At 41.9% G+C, this 19,228-nt stretch overlaps 1 protein-coding gene across 6 annotated transcripts in view; it reads left to right on the top strand.

Moving 5' to 3' along the window:
- MCTP2 (multiple C2 and transmembrane domain containing 2) overlaps positions 1-19,228 on the top strand; it is a 260,105-nt gene that overhangs the window by 64,606 nt on the left and 176,271 nt on the right. For all 6 annotated transcript variants that reach the window (XR_010342639.1, XM_064376265.1, XM_064376263.1 and 3 more), the window contains one exon: positions 3,063-3,597. Coding sequence is in view for 4 of the 6 variants with exons in the window: in XM_064376265.1 (XP_064232335.1) it covers positions 3,133-3,597 (465 nt within the window). In the remaining 2 variants the exon portion in view is untranslated. Of the gene's footprint in view, positions 1-3,062; positions 3,598-19,228 lie in introns of those variants that run through there.

Here is a 19,228-nt window from a genome sequence, read left to right as displayed (position 1 = left end):
ACACCTGGCTAATTATTTATATTTTTAGTAAAGATGGGTTTTCATCATGTTGTCCAGGCTGGTCTCAAACTCCTGACCTCAAGTGATCTACCCGCCTCTGCCTCTCCCATAGGACTGGAATTACAGGCATGAGCCACCACATCTGGCTGGGACTGGGTATTTTTAAAGACACTTTCTTAATGAGTCTGTTTTGGGTGCTGTAGGGAATTTAAGAAATACTATAGAGCCAGGAATTTAAACTTGGAATATATCTGTCCATCTGTCTGTCTCCATCTCGATAGCATTCATTACTTGTGTTGAACCACATGGCTCCACCTGACTGTTTTAAGCATTGTACAGTATCCCACTGTGTGAGTGCATCTGAAGTCTTGCTGTTCCCGTGGAAATCACAATGCTGCTTTGCTGGCTATGCTCAGGTATGCTTTATCTCACACATGTGCTGAGTCTTCATCATCAGACACTGCATGACATATGTGTCATTCCCAAACTTCAGTCTCATTGCTTTTGCTGAGAAGTTACTGGCCACCTTCTCCATTTTTGTTTTCCATGTATATTACTTTATTGACAACAGACTTTTCAGTTATTCAAACATTTTCTTTTTCTTTCATCTTCAGATGTTTAGTTTATCAAAATGTTACTTCTGTCAAAAATTCTATCTGTATAAAAAATTATCCAGGCATGGTGGCATGTATCTGTAGTCCCAGCTACTTGGGAGGCTGAGGTGGAGTTGAGCCCAGGACTTCAAGGCTGCAGTGAGCTGTGATTGTGCCATTGCACTCCAGCCTGGGAAACTGGAGTGAGACCCTTTCTCTCAAAAAAAAAAAAAAAAAATTCTATCTGGTTGTAATTAGTGTGGAATTTGTATACATTCTTTTGCTCAGATGTTTCAGTTTCGCTGTTTTAATGTCCACTTACATGATAAACTTTTCAAGGTTCTGCTCTGTGTCCTGAGTCTCTCACAGTACCTGTCACATTGTGGGTCCTCTGGTTGTATCAGCTGGTGTGGCGGTTCCCATTTCTTATAGATTGTTCCTATGTCCATAGAGTGTTATGCTACTATCCTCCATTAAATGCTAATTGAAGGAAAATATTGCTGTATGAAAATAGGAGCAATGCCTTTTAGCATACTTGCAGGTCAAGCTAGGGGATGTGAATGGAATATACTTGTGTCTTGCTAATGTGAAATACAAGTTGCTGTTTAGAATAATGTTTTTAAAAGCTGCCAAAAAGTTGTAAAATATTTTAAACAATTTAAAGCCAAGATGATGCAATACAAAATAATGGAAATAAGTTTAAAAGTAGCTAACACTGTATTAAACATTTACTCTATACCTAGCACTGTTCTAGGAACCAAAGCAAAGAAAACGTGTTTTGTGGAAGCTCTTGGCGTCTTTTCGCCTTATGTGTATTAGCTCATTTAGGCTCCTGAGGTACTTAGTGTTGAACTCATCTGTAATGTGGGAATAATGAGACCCAGAGCTCTTACATAACCTAAGATATCCAAACAAGAAATGATGACAATAATGATGGAGACAGCTTTCTGTGACTGAGCACTTTAAAACATCAGACACTGTGCTTTATGCTTTATCTCATCGTATCTGTAAACTAGGTCATTTCATCCCCACTGGGTAGGTGAGGCAATGGAGGCTCATTGAGGTGACTTACACCTGGTCATCCGTCTAAGTAGAACATAGCAAATCAGAATTGTAACCTGTGGAATCTGTTTCAAGAGCCCAAGCTCTTAATCTTTACATTCTCTACTGAAGACACCAAGTTCATCCTGGGAGAAGCTCTTGCCGTGCGCTGGTCATTAGGCAAGGGCTGTAGAGACAAAGTCCTTACCTTCAGCAGGAAAATGACTGCATGCACCCTGATCTCTGGCTCTCTGGCTCTCTGGACCATTCTTCACTGATGAACTGCCCTCTTCTGGAAGGAGCTGGGGTGGGGCACCAAAGCCAGGGTCCTTTGTTTTAGAAAATGCGTTTTGTGGAAGCTCTTGGCCTCTTTTTGCCTCAGCTTCTTTTTCATACTGAAAGGATTTATTATGAGGCATTGGACACATCAAATAAGGGTTATTTCTGCAAATTTGATTTTGATTTGATCCCCGATGAGCTCAACCTGTTAGATCCCAAATCACCACTTTCCTGCACAGCATTTACTGTACTCTGTGATTACGTATTTACTGTATGTGTGAAGCATCCTTATTCCTCATAACCAACTGTTAGTGAGTGACACTTTCTCCCTTTCACATTCTCAGGCTACATCTCAGAAGCTTGATTTTTTAAGGGCTCCATTATGGGAATTTTGTCATTTCTTCTTCTGAAGAAGAAAACTCACATGTTTATAAATGTTTTTTTTTTTTTTTGCTATAATCACCTGTATGTGAATATACATTTGAAAGATACTAGACGGAATCCTAGTTGATAGGGCTATGATTTTATTCTTCAAAATGTGCACTTCATTCTCGAAAGGAAGCTAACATGGTTAAAGCAGGGATCAGTCATCCATAGTCTTCTGCATTTGCAGAGTTTTATTACAACATAGCCACATTCTTTAGGTGTTGTGTCTGTCTCCTTTGATGTCACAACAGCAGAGTTGAGTAGTAGCAACAGACACCATCTGGCCCACAAAATCTAAAATACTTATTAACTGGCCCTGCACTGAAAGTGTTTGTTGACCTCCAGTTTACAGAAGTAGAAAGCCCCCACCCCTTGGTCATCTAAAGAACACCTGCTGTTATTGTTCTGGTGAAAGTCTTTAGCTCTGCTTTCTCTGGAGAGGAAATAAGAAAGTCATCTTTTCATGAAGCACTTTTTTCTTTTTTTGGTGCCAACCTTATAATCTCATCGTTTTAATGTTTCTACAGTTGCTCTGATAAAATACTTTTAAAAAGTTCTTTAAAAATGCTTTTCCCAATATGTGCAGAAGTTACCAATCAAATGTTGCAATCTTAATCACTTATTGGAAAGTGTAAAATTTCTGAGTTGTGTTTCCCACGTTGATGTGCCCTACTGCCACCAGGAAGGTTCATGTTCTTTTTTTTTTTTAATACTCTTTCATAGGAGTCACTGCAGTTGTTTTCAGTAGAGGTACAGTCTTCTGAGAAGCGGCTTCTTGGGTCTTCATGCAGCCATGGATCTGGATAAACCATCTGTTTGGGGCTCATTAAAACAGCGGACCAGGCCATTGTTGATCAACTTGAGCAAGAAGAAGGTGAAAAAGAACCCAAGTAAACCCCCAGACCTAAGGGCAAGGCATCACTTGGACCGCCGCCTCAGCCTCTCTGTGCCTGATCTCCTGGAGGCTGAGGTCTTGGTCCCAGAGGGCCGGCCTTACTCTGGGCCCCAGTCTTCCTACACCTCCGTGCCCAGCAGTCTGTCCACTGCAGGGATCTTTCCTAAGAGTAGCAGTAGCTCCTTGAAACAGTCTGAAGAAGAATTGGATTGGAGCCAGGAAGAAGCCAGCCACCTCCATGTGGTGGAAACAGACTCAGAGGAGGCCCATGCCTCTCCTGCTGAGCAGAGACAGGTGTCCAGCAACGGCATCTTTGATCTTCAGAAAACTTCCCTTGGAGGAGATGCACCAGAAGAGCCAGAGGTGAGAATGGGGCTGGGCTTTCCCATTTCTCTACCCTCCCATCCCCTCCTCCCTCACTCCTTCCCTCCCTCCCTTCCTCCCTCCTTCTCCCTCCCTTTCTTCCTTTCTTCCTTCCTCTTCTTTTTTGAAAAGTATGTTCAGTGCCCTTGGAAAATTTGATTAGCAGTTATTTTCATGGTTAGCTCAGATAGGAAGAATATTGTTTACAAGAATTTAAATTAATGCAATATTGATTGCACCCGGTGTTCCCATTAGTTTTAGGGTTGACCTCTGTGTATTTTAAAGCTATTACAAATAACTCTTCCAGAATACTTTAGGACATTAAAAGCCCTACTGGATGAATTCTCTTTTATCTGTCTCCTGGCAAAGAAATGAAGTGCAGAACTTTTCCTGGAAGTTTTTGTTGAAGTGTGAGTTTGTCTTTGTCACTACACTCTTGCCAGTCGTAACTGTAGACAAACCATGCATATTATTTTTTCTAAGAAGTGTATGAATGTATGTCCCCCTTTGACTGCCCAAGGATTTGAACTGCCACATGTGTGTGTGCATTCACCTATGAGCAACTTCACATTCGTTCTTTTAAAAAAATTAACAAAACTTTAGTATTTCAATACAATTAATTAACCAAATATAATTATGACACAAATATTTTATTTCAAGGGTGAATATGATTTAAATTCAATCTCCAAATTACCAAATCATGATTTCAGTGATTGATATAATTAGTTGTTTTTAAAAATTCTTTCATTAATGACACTGAAGTAGGTTTCCATGTGAATGTAAGGAGTTAATTTTTCTGTGTTCCAGGTTAGTGTTACAGTTGCATAGAAAACTGGTTGTTCAACTTGGATTTTTAGTTTCCCTTTTAGAAACAAAACTTATTGATTATTCCATGTATTGAGGTTTCACTGGGGAATGGGATCATGGATGTTTGGAGGATATCATGGCCATATTCCTTACCAAGCATTACTATATTAAGACACCACTACCCATAAGTGTCTTTAATTTTAATTAGGTATTAAACTTTATAAAATTCTTTTTGTAAGCCTTTTCTGACTGTTTAGTTATTTATAAATTTGAAATACATATTTCCACTAAACAAAATGCAAATGAAGTAGATTATTAAATTAGGTCAGTATGAGGAAGGTAACATGTTGAATTATGTAATGAAATTAATCTTCATCTTTTTTTTTTGTTTTTTCCTGACCAGAAAGTACAAGTGGGCTTCTTGTCTTTGATATGCTAACATTTTCATACTCAGAAGGAATTTTTTTGAAGCGACCGCTGTTAAACGATTTAGAACCTTTATCGTCTTTGTTGACTAAATAGAAATATTTGAATGCTACTCTAGGCCAGGCAGTGTCAATGTTGCTATTGGAAATAGAGATGCATAAGAAAATGACTCTGCCCTCTGACTAGGTTTTGTTGGGAGATCATATACTCCCAAGCAGAGCATAAGAGGCAACTGGATATCAGAGCTGTCATTGCAAAATGTCTCATCCTGGTTTCCTGGAAGCTCATTAGAAGGAGGGGATCAGTGTGTGGGAAATAAGGGCATGTTATCTGCGAAGCAGTGTCCACATCGGCACAGAAGACAGTCTGCTTGCCAGGTGAGGAAATATGGTGACCACAGGCCTGAAGTGTGGACGGGTGCTGTCGGGGATGGTGAGTGTTTAGCTTTAGCTAGATTGGAGGCTGTGGGAGCTTTGTGGTGTGATGTGTGTCTGGAAGTGTGGGCTGGTCCATGGTGATAGATGAAACGTTGTTGGGGTTGGCTGTTTTATCATCTCCAGGTTCAATGCAGAAAGCTTACAATAGGCGGAATCCTTCAAAAAAGAATAGGCTATTCTGGATTATTTGATTTTCCCTTTTAATGCAGACATTTTTTTAACCTTTGTTCTCAAGAAAGAATCTTTTGCTCCTCCTTTTCTGCCCTAGAAAGTACAAAGAAAGATGTAAAAAAGGATGAGTTCATGTTCTTTGTAGGGAAAAGGATGAATCTGAAAACCGTCATTCTCAGCAAACTGACAAAAGAATAGAAAACCAAACACTGCATGTTCTCACTCCTAGGCGGGTATTGAACAATGAGAACACATGGACACAGGGAGGGGAGCATCACACACTGGGGTCCGTTGGGGGGTGCTGGGGAGGGACAGTGGGGATTGGGGAGGTTGGGGAGGGATAACATGGGGAGAAATGCCAGATATAGGTGATGGGGGGATGGAGGCAGCAATCCACCTTGCCATGTATGTACCTGTGCAACAATCCTGCATGATCTGCACACGTACCCCAGAACCTAAAGTACAATTATAAAAAAAAAGTAAGTACAAAACAGAGACTAAGACTGATTCTTCCAACCAAGGTTGAGGTTCTCACTACTTAAGTACCATTGATTTGCTGGGTGGCATGCTTGCAGAGGATGAAGGAACAGGGTGCTGCTGGTCCCCTTGCAGTCTAGTTCTGCCCACCCACCTCCCTCCTCGCTGGGCTGGCTTTTCCCCTCAGTCCTGCCTGTTGGGATTGGGCCTGTCCCACTACCTGAGGATCCAGAGTTTATCACATGGCAAAGAAGAAGGAGAGCTCCCTTACTTATCTTCTCCACTAGGCTGTGTTAATTTGGAGTATGGGCATGGCTGGGGAGACATATTTGTCTGTGTCTTCTAAGAGTCTAGCTTCATGCCTGGCACATAGCATGTAACGTGTGCTCAGCTGATATTTGTTTAATACAAAAACAAGGATAGCAACATGTGCATTCAGCTTACTCGGGTATTTGTTCATGTTTTTCCTGTGAGTTTTCTTTAGTTTATGTTTTAATTAAAATCAACATTTGTGGTTTTTGAAAAATACCCAATTTCATTTTGTATGATAATTGGAATTAGAGGTTTAGGCAGGTATAAACTTTTTAGCTGAAATTGGATATTGATTTTGTTATTTATCTATTTATTTTTGAGATGGAGTCTCGCTCTGTTGCCCAGGCTGTAGTGCAGTGGCACCATCTCAGCTCACTGCAACCACCGCCTCCCAGGTTCATGTGATTCTCCTGTCTCAGCCTCCTGAGTAGCTGAGACTACAGGCACGTGCCACCACGCCTAATAATTTTTTTGTATTTTTAGTACAGATGGGGTTTCACTGTGTTAGACAGGATGGTCTCGATCTCCTGACCTCATGATCCACCCACCTCAGCCTCCCAAAGTGCTGTGATTATAGGCGTGAGCCACCGCGCCTGGTCCATATTGATTTTAAATCTGAATTTATCATGTCTGCTTTTTTTTTTTTTTTTTTTTTTTTTAACAAAGGGGGAAATTCCTGCAGAATTCATGTCACCCAAGAGTTTGGGAGTTGGTTCCTCTGTATCTTAGATCTGGCTCATCTGTGTCTTCCTAGTTAATGGTCAGTGGCTTTCTATACCTTTTGTGGAATGGGGAAGAAATGAGGAAGAAGGAAGGAGTTGGCATGTGACAAGCCTGGTATACACCAAGGGCAATCAGATTTTTGTCCAGTGTCCTCAGTTTAACTTACCTTGTTTTTAGCTTTCCAGAGGGGTCAGATAAGGAGTGAGCATCTGTGGCCCAAGGGACCCCTGGGGCTTTGCCTCCCTTGTTGTATACCAATGCTGCTCTGGTGCCAGACTAAGCCTATGGCAGTGGGACAGGACCCCAAATATCAGCAACGTCTGAATTCTACAGTCACCTCCAGGCCCACCAGCATTGGCAAAGAAGGGGAAATGGAATGATGGGGCAAATGAGGAAAGTAAGGATGAAGGGCGAGGAAGAAGGAATGTGAGAAGCAGAGGACAGGCAGAGCCTTAAATATTGCAGGTGCCAAATCCAACCATATGACCAAAAGGTGAGAACATCCCCTTAGAAGAAAGGATACATCGGTGGAAGAGGATTTAGCCAGACTCTCTCTTGAGCTCCGGATCCACACCCTACTGGGCACCCCATAGAAACCTGGTTTCGACTTGTCTTGACAGAATTCACTGTCTCCCTGAAGAGCTGCCTCAAACAGAGACCATGAGTTTTTGGCAGTATCACCACTATTCACCTAGTTGTTCAAGCCAAACACCTGTGAATAACGGTAGACTCTTACTTTCCTTGCTTTTCATGTTCTATGGGGTCATCATCTATCATCTCATGTGTTTCCTGGTCTCTTACCTACTGTATTAGTCTGTTTTCATGCTGCTGATAAAGACGTACCGAGACTGGGCAGATAGAGGTTTAATATGGACAGTTCCATGGCTGGGGAGGTCTTGCCATCATGGTGGAAGGCAAGGAGGAGCAAGTCATGTTTTACCTGGATAGCAGCAGGCAAAGGGAGAGCTTGTGCAAGGAAACTTCCTATGTTAGGGTTCTCTAGAGGGACAGAACTAATGAAAAAAATAGATATAAATGGGAGTTTATTAAATATTATCTCACATGATCACAAGATCCCACAGTAGGCCATCTATAGGCTGAGGAGCAAGGAGAGCCAGTCCGAGTTCCAAAACCGAAGAACTTGGAGTCTGATGTTCGAGGGCAGGAAGCATCTAGCATGGGGAAAAGATGTAGGCTGGGAGGCTAGGCCAGTCTCTGTCTTCACATTTTTCTGCCTGCCTATATTCTAGCCACACTGGCAGCTGCTTAGATTGTACCCACCCAGACTAAGGGTGGTTCTGCCTTTCCCAGCCCACTGACTCAGATGTTAACCTCCTTTAGCAACACCCTCACAGACACACCGAGGATCAATACTGTATATCCTTCAATCCAATCAAGTTGACACTCAGTATTCACCATCACACTCCCCCTTATAAAACCATCAGATCTCATAAGACCCACTCACTGTCATGAGAACAGCAGGGGAAAGACCCGCCTCACGATTCAGTCATCCCTCACGGGTTCCTCTGACAACACCTGGGAACTATGGGAGCTACAAGATGAGATTTGGTTGGGGACATGGAGCCCAACCATATCACCTACCTCATATTCATCGTGTTCTGAAATCCTTCCCACACTGCAAGGCCTAGTGAAAACCTTCCTTCTCTGTGATGCTTCTTCCAACTCTGCAGTGAGTGTAATCAACCTGCCTTCATTTGCACAGCATGACACTTGTACTCTGACTAAGCATTAACCTTAGACTGCTTTATGGAGAAATCTGTAGAGAGAAGAAGGGATTACAGCAGGAAGAGAGGAGGTAGAAAGGGGAAGGCAAATTGGTCCTGGGCAAGGGCATCACTGAGTAAGTCCTTGAGAAAATCAGCATCTCTAAGGCCTGCAGTAACTATCCAGCGGTCATCTGGCTCAGACGACTAACTCATGATAAACAAATGGTCATGAGTCTGAGCTACAAATGGCAATCATAACTAATTTGAGATTTAAATACGTGAGAAGTAAATACTTTAAAGACTCTAGTCCAGAAGTGGTGGCTCATCCATGTAATCCCAGCACTTTGGGAGGCTGATGCTGGTGGATCACTTGAGGTCATAAGTTCAAGACCCGCCTGACCAACATGGCAAAATCCCATTTCTACTAAAAATGTAAAAATTAGCCAGGCATGGTGGCACACACCTGTGGTCCCAGCTACTCGGGAGGCTTAAGCATGAGAATCACTTGAACCTGGGAGGCAGAGGTTGCAGTGAGCTGCAATCATGCCGCTGCACTCCAGCCTTGGCGACAGAGCAAGATGCCATCTCAAAAATAAAATACTTTTTGTTCTTTTGATGTAAACAGCTCCTTCTTCATTGTCAAATTACATGAAAAGTCAAATCATAATCAATGCCTACTTCATTAACCTGTTAGGAGAAATTATTATCTCAGGGCCTGGAAACACTTGAAATACATTTCCTCCCCACAGTCAGCCTTTAGGAGAAGTCACATTAGAATCGGGAAGTTGGTGCAGGGATGGGCGCACTGCAAGAAGAATGCATGGGCTCCATGGTCAATGGCATTTCATACACCATCATCTCACAGTAAGTACTGAGCCACAAATTAGAACTTGACATCCTCATACTTTGTCTGCTAGGGCCACCTTTATCCATCTCTGCATGAGAGCCCTCTTAGCCCAGGACGCCTGGATGATTAATTAATTAATTAATTTTTTTGAGACAGTCTTGCTCTGTCACCAGGTGCCAGGCTGGAGTGCAGTGGAACGATAATGGCTCACTGCAACCTCTGCCTCCTGGGTTCAAGCAATTCTCTTGCCTCAGCCTCCTGAGTAGCTGGGACTACAGGTGAGTGCCACCCTACCCAGCTAATTTTTGTATTTTAGTAGAGACGGGTTTTCACCATGTTGGCCAGGATGGTCTCGATCTCTTGACCTTGTGATCAACCTGCCTCAGCCTCCCAAAGTGCTGGGATTACAGGTGTGAGCCACCGCGCCTGGTGGGAAGCCTGTATTTTTAAAGTCCTGTGGCATAGGCTCTCCCTCCCTCTGCTGAGCAAGTCCAAACTTTTACTGAGGCATGACCTCTGTCTTTTTCTGATTAACACATTATTTCATTAATTGTATGTTACCACTTCAGTAAGGCTGGTATCTTATCATGGTGGCCTGGCACCCATATTGTCTCCATTTTTAGTGACTTTGTATGTCTAGATGCTGATGGATAGAGAGTCATTGCTTGGATTGAGTTGTGTCCCCAAACCAAATTCATATGTTGAATCCCTAACCTTCACATGACGGTATTGAAGATATGGCCTCTAGGAGGCGATTAAGGATAAGTGAGGTCAGAAGCATGGAGCCCAGATCCAGTGGAATTGGTGTCCTTATTCAAGAGAAAGAGACACCAGAGGTCTCTCATTCCCCATTGTATGAGGACACAGTGAAAATGGAGCCATCTGCAAGGCAGGAAGTGGGTTTTTGTTGTTTGAGACACCTAGTCAGTGGTATTTTGTTATAGACCCCTGAGCTGACTAATTCAGTGGTCTTCACAGTTTTAGCTTCAGAGGATGAGCTCATTGTTCTTGTCACCAAGACTTGTGGCTAAAGAGGAGGTAAGAGCACCATAGACTACTGCCACGCACCAATACCTCCACACACACGGATATATCCATATATGTGTGGAGGTATTGGGGTGTGTGTCTCTGTGTGTGTGTATATACATACACATATAGTTGTATGTGTGTATACACACACAGTTATTTAGAACCCAGTCTCTTTTGTTAAAGTATAAGCTCCTGAAAAGTAGAAATGTTGTTTTTCTTCTTCTCCCAGCCTTTCTGCACACCTTGCTTATGTGGTATGCACGTATATTGATTCACATTATCACTGCAGTTGACTTTCCAGCCACCAGCCACCGTCAAAGGCTCAGAAAGCTGTAAGAAATTTAGTTGCTATGGGGAAGGGTGATACATGGAGGGCCTAGGTGGGTAGGGAGCCTTCTAAAGAAAGGAGTTTCCAAGTGTCAGACTAAATGTGAAGAAGCTAAAGTTTAGGGGAACTTGGAGGGAGAAGAGGTTTTGTTTTTTTTCTTATTTATATTTTTCTCCTTATTTTCTCCTCTAGTCAGCGTTCTCCTAGTACTTATTTTACGAGATGCTTATAACATGCCTTGTAAAATCAGCTAAGTATTTAGAAAAAGCATACGGTCTATTCTGGTTCTTACTGTGGGTATTGATGGTGAAAGTGGGATTAGACACGGATGTTGGATAAAATGGCCAGCAATCCCAGTGCCAGTCTCTACTCAGTGCTAGATAACCATTTGAGATAAGTGGGGTCTGAGCAGGGTGGTCAGGAAAGGCTTGAAGAAAACTCCTTTCGAGAATGAGTAAGACTTAGTAATGTAAATTAGTTAAGGGTAGTTAAGCTTGTTTGTGGAGCTAAAAAATATGAAGGTCTTAGCCCAGTACCTGGCAGTCACAAGCTCCTAACACATGCTCACTGCCATGATTATGGTTGTATTTATTAGTGTTTATAATTATTTTTACCATTGCTTATTTTTCAGAATGACACAGAGCCTTGGGGAATTTTAGTGACTTGCTTACAGGATCTAACTCCAGGACTGTCTGGATCCTGGGACTGTGCATAGAACTGTGTATAACATGAATCTGGAAGTACAGTTCTGCAAATGGTAGACCTCAGAACTGGAGATAAAAAATAGTTGACCACAAAAGGAAGACATTTATTGTTCTGTGTCCACTGTGTCCTTTTAAACACAAGGATCATTATCAAGATTGAATAGGCTCATTGTCGTGGTCAGTAACTAATAATTATGAAAGAAAGGATCATTCCCCCCTTCCCGTAATCCATGTAATTCCACAATGGATGTGTCCTTCCCTGACATTTCATTTGGCAGTTGGGGTTGTGAATAACTAGCTTTGGCGCAAGCTTATGTGGGTGAGTTGAGTGATTTGGAGAAGCTCCCCATTGAGATATTTCCAGAAATTGCTTGGCAGCTGCAGAGCGTCAGGTTGGTGGTGACAGAGAAGCAGAGTGAGAAACCACAGAGGAGAGGAAACGACCTCCAGGTTGCAAAATTAAACAAGCGCGTCAGTTTCTCTACACTTCAGTGGTGTGTTTTTCACTATTTTTGTGTGATCTCAAAAGTCGTACGTCAATAGTGTGATGGTGTGTCAGAGAGGCAGGTGTGTCAGCCACGTCCCAGGGTCCTTCATGGGCCTAGTCTCCCTTTTCTTCTTTTTTCCCTCCTTTCCTTTGCACCCGTTGAACACCTGCTTTGTGCTGATGCAAATCTATAAGCTAAGGACACAGTAGTCAAAAAAATAGAAAAAAGTCACCTCCCTCTTGGAGTTCCCACTAGGAAAAATGGCATGTTGTAGATAAAATCAGAACGTAAAGGGTCACGGAGAGAAATAAAGCAGAGAAGGTGCTGGGGTGGGGTGGTGTTACCATTTGGTACAGAGTGGTCAGGAAGCATGTCTTCTGAGAAGATAACCTTCACACAAAAATACGGAGGAGCTGAGGAAGCAGGTTGTGTGCATAGCTAGAGAAAAGCTTTCAAGAAAAAGATAATAGCAAGCATGAAGGCTCCAGGGTAGCAGGAATGTGCCTGATGTTTCAGGAAGAGCAAGGGAGCAGTCAGTCCGGAGAGGAGGCAGTGAGGGGGCAGTGGAAGGAGATGGGAGAAGTAAACAGAAGCCACATCATGTAGGGCTTTCCTATTTTGCCAAGCAACTCTAACTGACCATCACAACTGCTTAGTGTGCAGAATGAGCAGGATATACAGGAACCCCACGGGCTCAATAGTGAGTCACTCGTAATTAGGGCAGAAGGAATTGGCGGCACACAGGCAGTGCTTGCTCTGCCTCATAGACACTGGGAATAGCAGTAAGTCCAAGCTCTGCCTTGGGAAAAAAAGAATGGAGAAATGGCACACAGCCTGACAAGCTGTGGGCAGAAGGGAAGATGGCACCTTCTGAGGCTTCATCAGCCAGTCTCTGACTTTGTCCTGGTCACTTTCAATAGGGAATATTGGAGGGAGCTAAGAAAGGCGCTCAGGTTGCTGACCACCATCATCAAGTTCTTTTGATCCACCCTTCCCAACATATAGGCTGTTTTACTAGTATTACTAATATAATTAATAATAATACTAGAACAGCAACATCAATCTAATACTGCTAACTGAGGGATTATGTGTAAGGAACTCTGCTAATTTCTGTATAGATATGATCAGACCACATCTATTTGGTTTCCTCTATATACAAAGAGCCCTTGCACTGTGTCTGTCTGAGAAAAGGCTTTCAATAAATACCCTTTGAGGAAGGCCGAGGCGGGTGGATCACGAGGTCAAGAGATCGAGACCATCCTGGTCAACATGGTGAAACCCCATCTCTATTAAAAATACAAAAAATTAGCTGGGCATGGTGGCGTGTGCCTGTAATCCCAGCTACTCAGGAGGCTGAGGCAGGAGAACTGCCTGAACCCAGGAGGCGGAGGTTGCGGTGAGCCGAGATCGCGCCATTGCACTCCAGCCTGGGTAACGAGCGAAACTCCGTCTCAAAAAATAAATAAATAAATAAATAAATAAATAAATACCCTTTGAGTGATTTAATTAGTCTAACCACCTATAAGACAATCTTTTTTGATCCACTGAGAGATATGTCCATGTTTTGAATTTGAGGTATATTTTTCAAGGACAGAAAGCTAGAAAGAGCAAAGATGGGACTCAAATTCAGGTCTTCGGGACTCTAGAGCCTTGTTCACTGCCGTGTGCAGCTGCCTCCCCGTATGTTAGGTTAGGTGTGCTGTTTTGGGGTTCTCTTGGCACAGGTGTGGTACAGTGAAAAGACAGCATATCCAGGTTACTCAGGGGAAGCCCAACCCAGAGTGTTCACCAAGGCCTAACTCTCCAGCTTTCCTGTGATGGCCATTTAGCCTCCTGGCTCTGCTTTCCTGTTTGCCAATTGGGAAAACTAATGGCAGCCTGTGGACTTGTTGTAAGAAGTTACTATGAGTATATATTTGTAACTTGGAAAGTGCTCAGCAATGTACAAGCAACCATTTTTTTTTTTTTTTTGAGTTGAACTTTTTGCTTCTGTTGTGCAAGCTGGAGTGCAGTGGCTCAATCTCGGCTGACTGCAACCTCCACCTCCCAGGTTCAAGCGATTCTCCTTCCTCTGCCTCCTGAGTAGCTGGGATTATAGGTGCGTGCCACCATGCCTGGGTAGTTTTTGTATTTTTAGTAGAGACGGGGTTTCACCACATTGGTCAGGCTGGTCTCGAACTCCTGACCTCAGGTGATCTGCCCTCCTCAGCCTCCCAAAGTGCTGGGATTACAGGCGTGAGCCACCACACCTGGCCATAAACAACCATTTTTTAAAGTATCTCCTGCTAATAAACGTGCAAAAAACTTATGGAAGGTCAGTGGACAAATATTAATGAATATGCACAGTTTTAGAGCATTTCAACAGCGGTTGGTAAAGTTTTTTTTATAAAGAGCTAGAGTTTTGTGGGCCACAGGTCTCTCTCACAATGACTCAAGGTGAGGCCTTGTGACATCAGCCATAGACAACACAGGAATGAGTGGACAGCACTGTATTTCAATCAAACTTTGTTTTTAAGAGCAAGCAGTGGGCTGGATTTGTCTCATTGGCTGTAACTTACGAACTTTTTTATACCATCATATTCTTGAGCAAGGTATATAGACACACACACACGATTTATATTTTGCTATTAGAGTTGGCAGTCAGTATTCCAGGGTAATCACTTTGAGAGACCAATCTTGGGGATGAGATTTAAATTTATACACCTTGATTGTATGATCCATAACCTCCTGAAAAGTAGTATAAAAATTGAATAAGAACAGACTGGCCATTTGGTTGGCTTGTTGTCTTCGGAATACACCTTCCAGTTTTGACCTCTCGTTGCCAGGTAGCTCATTTTTCATTCTATCACTGTGTCCAGTTACTGCTTCATGGTTAGTGGAGCCAGCTGATTCCTTTTGCTTATTTTATCACTTACTTTGTCCTCTAAGTATTTGTGTTTGTGACTCCTATATTCTTAAATATACATATTCTCAACAGACAAGATATGGGTTACAGATTAAATATGCAGTATGTATACATTTATATACTTTAAAGGGGCAGTTTTTAAAAATTGTACGTTAGGTTCTGGGGTACATGTGCAGATCATGCAGGATTGTTACATAGGTACATACATGGCAAGGTGGTTTGCTGCCTCCATCCCCCCGTCACCTATATCTGGCATTTCTCCCCATGTTATCCCTCCCCAACCTCCTCAGCACCCCCATGTCCCTTCCCTATCCCTGCCCCCAACAGACTCCAGTGTGTGATGCTCCCTTCCCTGTATCCGTGTGTTCTCATTGTTCCACACCCACCTATGTGAGAACACGTGGTATTTGGTTTTCTGTTCTTGTGTCAGCTTGCTGAGAATGATGGTTTTCAGATTCATCCATGTCCCTACAAAGGACATGAACTCATCCTTTTTTATGGCTGCATACTATTCCATGGTGTATGTGTGCCACATTTTCTTCGTCCAGTCTGTCATCAATGGGCATTTGGGTTGGTTCCAGGTCTTTGCTATTGTAAACAGTTTCGCAGTGAACGTACATGTGCATATGTCCTTACAATAGAACGATTATAGTCCTTTGTGTATATACCCAGTAGTGGGATTGCTGGGTCAAATGGAATTTCTTTTTCTAGATCCTTGAGGAATTGTAATGGGGCAGTTTTTAAAGAGAATACTATTGATTGGTTCATCAAACTTTTTACTCTTATTTAGCTTTTCTGGATGTGGGTTTATATTTTCTTCCTCTGAAATTTAAACAGACAGTGACTGCTTACATTATTTTTAATTTGGCTTCCTGTGTGTGCTTCCTAGTGAGATCCCTCAGACAGCCACATGGGAGGTGATATTTGTAGAAGATCACATTTAGTGTATATAAAAGGAAAATGTTGTTTATTCACAACAGTGTCTTACCCTCAATCTCAAAATGCTTGGTGACCAGAGAAGATTTTCTTTTTAAAGTAATTAATCTGCCATGCCAGTATCTCCCCATATCCTGCTGAATTTTAATATATTTGAATTCTTATAGATGGAAAACGGAATGCAAAGTATGCATTACCTTCCCATAAATTTCAGTTTAGCAAGGCAAAATGGAAATATCAATGGAAACTCGCTTTTACTTAAAAAACACAAATGAAAAACAGTTATCTGAAAGGCAGCAGTGAGAGTTGTGTGAGGGAAGACTAACCACGTAACAGTGCTCCTCCCACAGTGTTAATGCTGTATTTCTGAATGCTAGTATGGAATTAGACTGTTTTGTCATATTAGTTTTTATATTAGTTTTGATAATATTTAAAATTATCTCTCTTCCTGTGTATATAGTTGAAAAAATTTGTTTGAAATGTTAAAATGATGCTTATTAGGTAAACAATCAACAGACAGTCCATCACAGGAGGGAATACTATGCAGCAATAAAAAAGAATGACACAAATAACAACGTTTATGGATTTCAAAGGCATTAAATTGGCTGAATGACTCCAGTCTCAAACTTTAAATAGTGTATGATTCCAATGATATGATACTCTAGAAAAGATAAAACTATACGATGAGAATATACAGTTGCTTGCCATGGGTCTAGAGTTGGAAGATTTGACCATAGATGGGGTCAAAGTGGGATAGCACGGAGGCATTTTTTGGGTGATAGAACTGTTCTATTTTTTTTTTTTTTTTTTTTTTTTTTTGAGACAAAGTCTCATACTGTTACCTGGTGGGCTGGAGTGCAATGATGTGATCTCAGCTCATTGCAACCTCCACCTCCTGGGTTCAAGCAGTTCTTCTGCCTCAGCCTCCCAAGTAGCTGGGATTACAGGCACCCACCACCATGCCTGGCTAATTTTTTTATTTTTAGTAGAGATGGGGTTTCACTGTTTTGGCCAGGCTGATCTTAAAGTCCTGACCTTGTGATCTGCCCAGCTTGGCCTCCCACACTGCTGGGATTACAGGCATGAGACACTGCACTCGGCCAGAACTGTTCTATATTCTGATTGTAGTGGGGGTTATATAAATATATACAAGTGTTTAGAACTGTGGCAGTGTACACATGGATAATGACAGTTTTACAGTGTGTTAATTTGTTTAAGTAAATTCTTTTTGAAAAAGGCCAAGCACAGTAGCTCATGTCTGTAATCCTAGTGCTTTGTGGGAGGCCAAGGTGGGAAGATCACTTGAGGCTGGGAGATGAAGCCTCACCTGGGCTGGTGTGTGACAATTATGGTGGCTGTGGGAATGCATCTCTACAAAAATAAAGTTTGTAATAAAATTTATAAAATAAAAGTATATATTTTATTATAAAATATCATTGTATAACACAAAATAATGTTTATAATACTATAAAATATATCTATTTTAAAAGTTTATATAATAAAATATTTATAAAAGAAGGCAAAACTTAGCCAAGTATGGTGGTGTGCACCTGTAGTCTCAGCTACCCAGGAGGCTGAGGCAGGAGGATGGCTTAAAGTCCCAGGAGGTCAAGGCTGCAGTGAACATGTCAGTGCACTCCAGCCTGGATGACAGGGGAGACCTTGTCTCAAAAAAATAAAAACAAAAAAACAAACAAAGGCAACCCAGAGTGCTTGGTTACATTTATTGGGAACCCTTTTTTTTTTTTTTTTAAACAGAGTCTCATTCTGTTGCTCAGGGTGGAGTACAGTGGCACAGTCTTAACTCACTGCAACCTCTACCTCCTGGGTTCAGGTGATTCTCCTGCCTCAGCCTCCCAAGAAGCTGGGATTACAGATGCATGCCACCATGCCTGGCTAACTTTTATATTTTTAGTAGAGATGGGAGGTTTCTTCATGTTGGTCAGGCTGGCCTCCAACTCCCAACCTCAGGTGATCTGCCTGCCTCGGTCTCCCAAAGTGCAGGGATTATAGGTGTGAGTCACCGTGCCTGGCCTGGGGAACATTTTTAAAAAATCTAATAATAGGCTGGACATAGTGGCTCACACTTTGGGAGGTCAAGGCGGGTGGATCACAAGGTCTGGAGTTCGAGATCAGTGTGGCCAATGTGGTGAAACCGCATGTTTACCAAAAATACAAAAATTAGCTGAGTGTGGTTGTAGGAGCCTGTAGTCCCAGCTACTTAGGAGACTGAGGCAGGAGAATCTCTTTAACTTGGGAGGTGGAGGTTGCAGTGGGCCAATATCACACCATTTCACTCCAGCCTGGATGACAGAGAGAGGATCTGTCTCAAATAAATAAATAAATAAATAAATAAATAAATAATCATAGTGGTGTTCTGGGGGATTCCTGATGAAATAAATATTAATTCTTCTCTTTTTAGTGAAAAACTAAGTTGCAGATATAATTCCTAGGTTTACAAAGCAGGTGAAAATAATGCAACTTCTACTCAATGAATAATACCATAGGCACTATGCAAGAGTGTGGGGGGAGTATCCAAAGTTATGTGTCCCCCAGCGGCTGTAACTCGATCCTCCTGTGCATATGGAACATTTTGCTGTTCTTTATGGTAATCACTTTCCTATCTTGGTATTTATCTATGGTGTGTGACAGTTATGGTGGCTGTGGGAACTATAACTTCAAGTTCTGTGACTTTTCTGTGAGTAAAACCAGCCATAATGTTGAATTAATGTCATTCCTCACACTGAATTTCCTTGTTGTTATAAGTGGAAGACTTACCACGTATTTGAATAAAAGCTCCCTTTTCATTTTTGATAGCATGGAAATGGTGGTGGTTAGGTGGATTAATTTTGTCATTTAATTAATATCATCATTTAGTACGGTGAGGCCAACTGGGGATAATATATATGGTCCAGTCTGAGAGGTGATATGGTTTAATCACACCTCTGTCCACTCCTTCCCTTGAAGGTAGAAGATACAAGACCATCATTATCCTTGGCTAATGACATAATGCTTTAAGCAAAAGTGTTATGATCCACTTTAGTGGATCCCAGTCGTTTTGTGGAATTATCTTCAAATGTGATTGATTACATGGAGCATTGATTCAGTTAATAAAACTGGAGACCATAGCATGTGATTTTCAGACTTCAGAGCATCAGCGCTGGTTACTCTTGGCTCTCTGTATGTGAAGGCATGGTTGTTGATATTGGAAATCAGGCAGAAATTGATTATATTTCCAGGAAATGATAGTGTATGGTATAAAACACATGCAAATAAATCCATTGGCATTGAGAAAGTCAATAAATTGAATAAGG

Source organism: Aotus nancymaae, unplaced genomic scaffold (assembly GCF_030222135.1).
Source record: "Aotus nancymaae isolate 86718 unplaced genomic scaffold, 86718_ANA_hifiasm-v0.15.2.pri h1tg000014l, whole genome shotgun sequence".
In the NCBI taxonomy this organism is placed as follows: Eukaryota; Metazoa; Chordata; class Mammalia; order Primates; family Aotidae; genus Aotus; species Aotus nancymaae.
The sequence above is the reverse complement of the archived record's forward strand: the minus strand, read 5'-3'. Positions and strand labels throughout refer to the sequence as shown.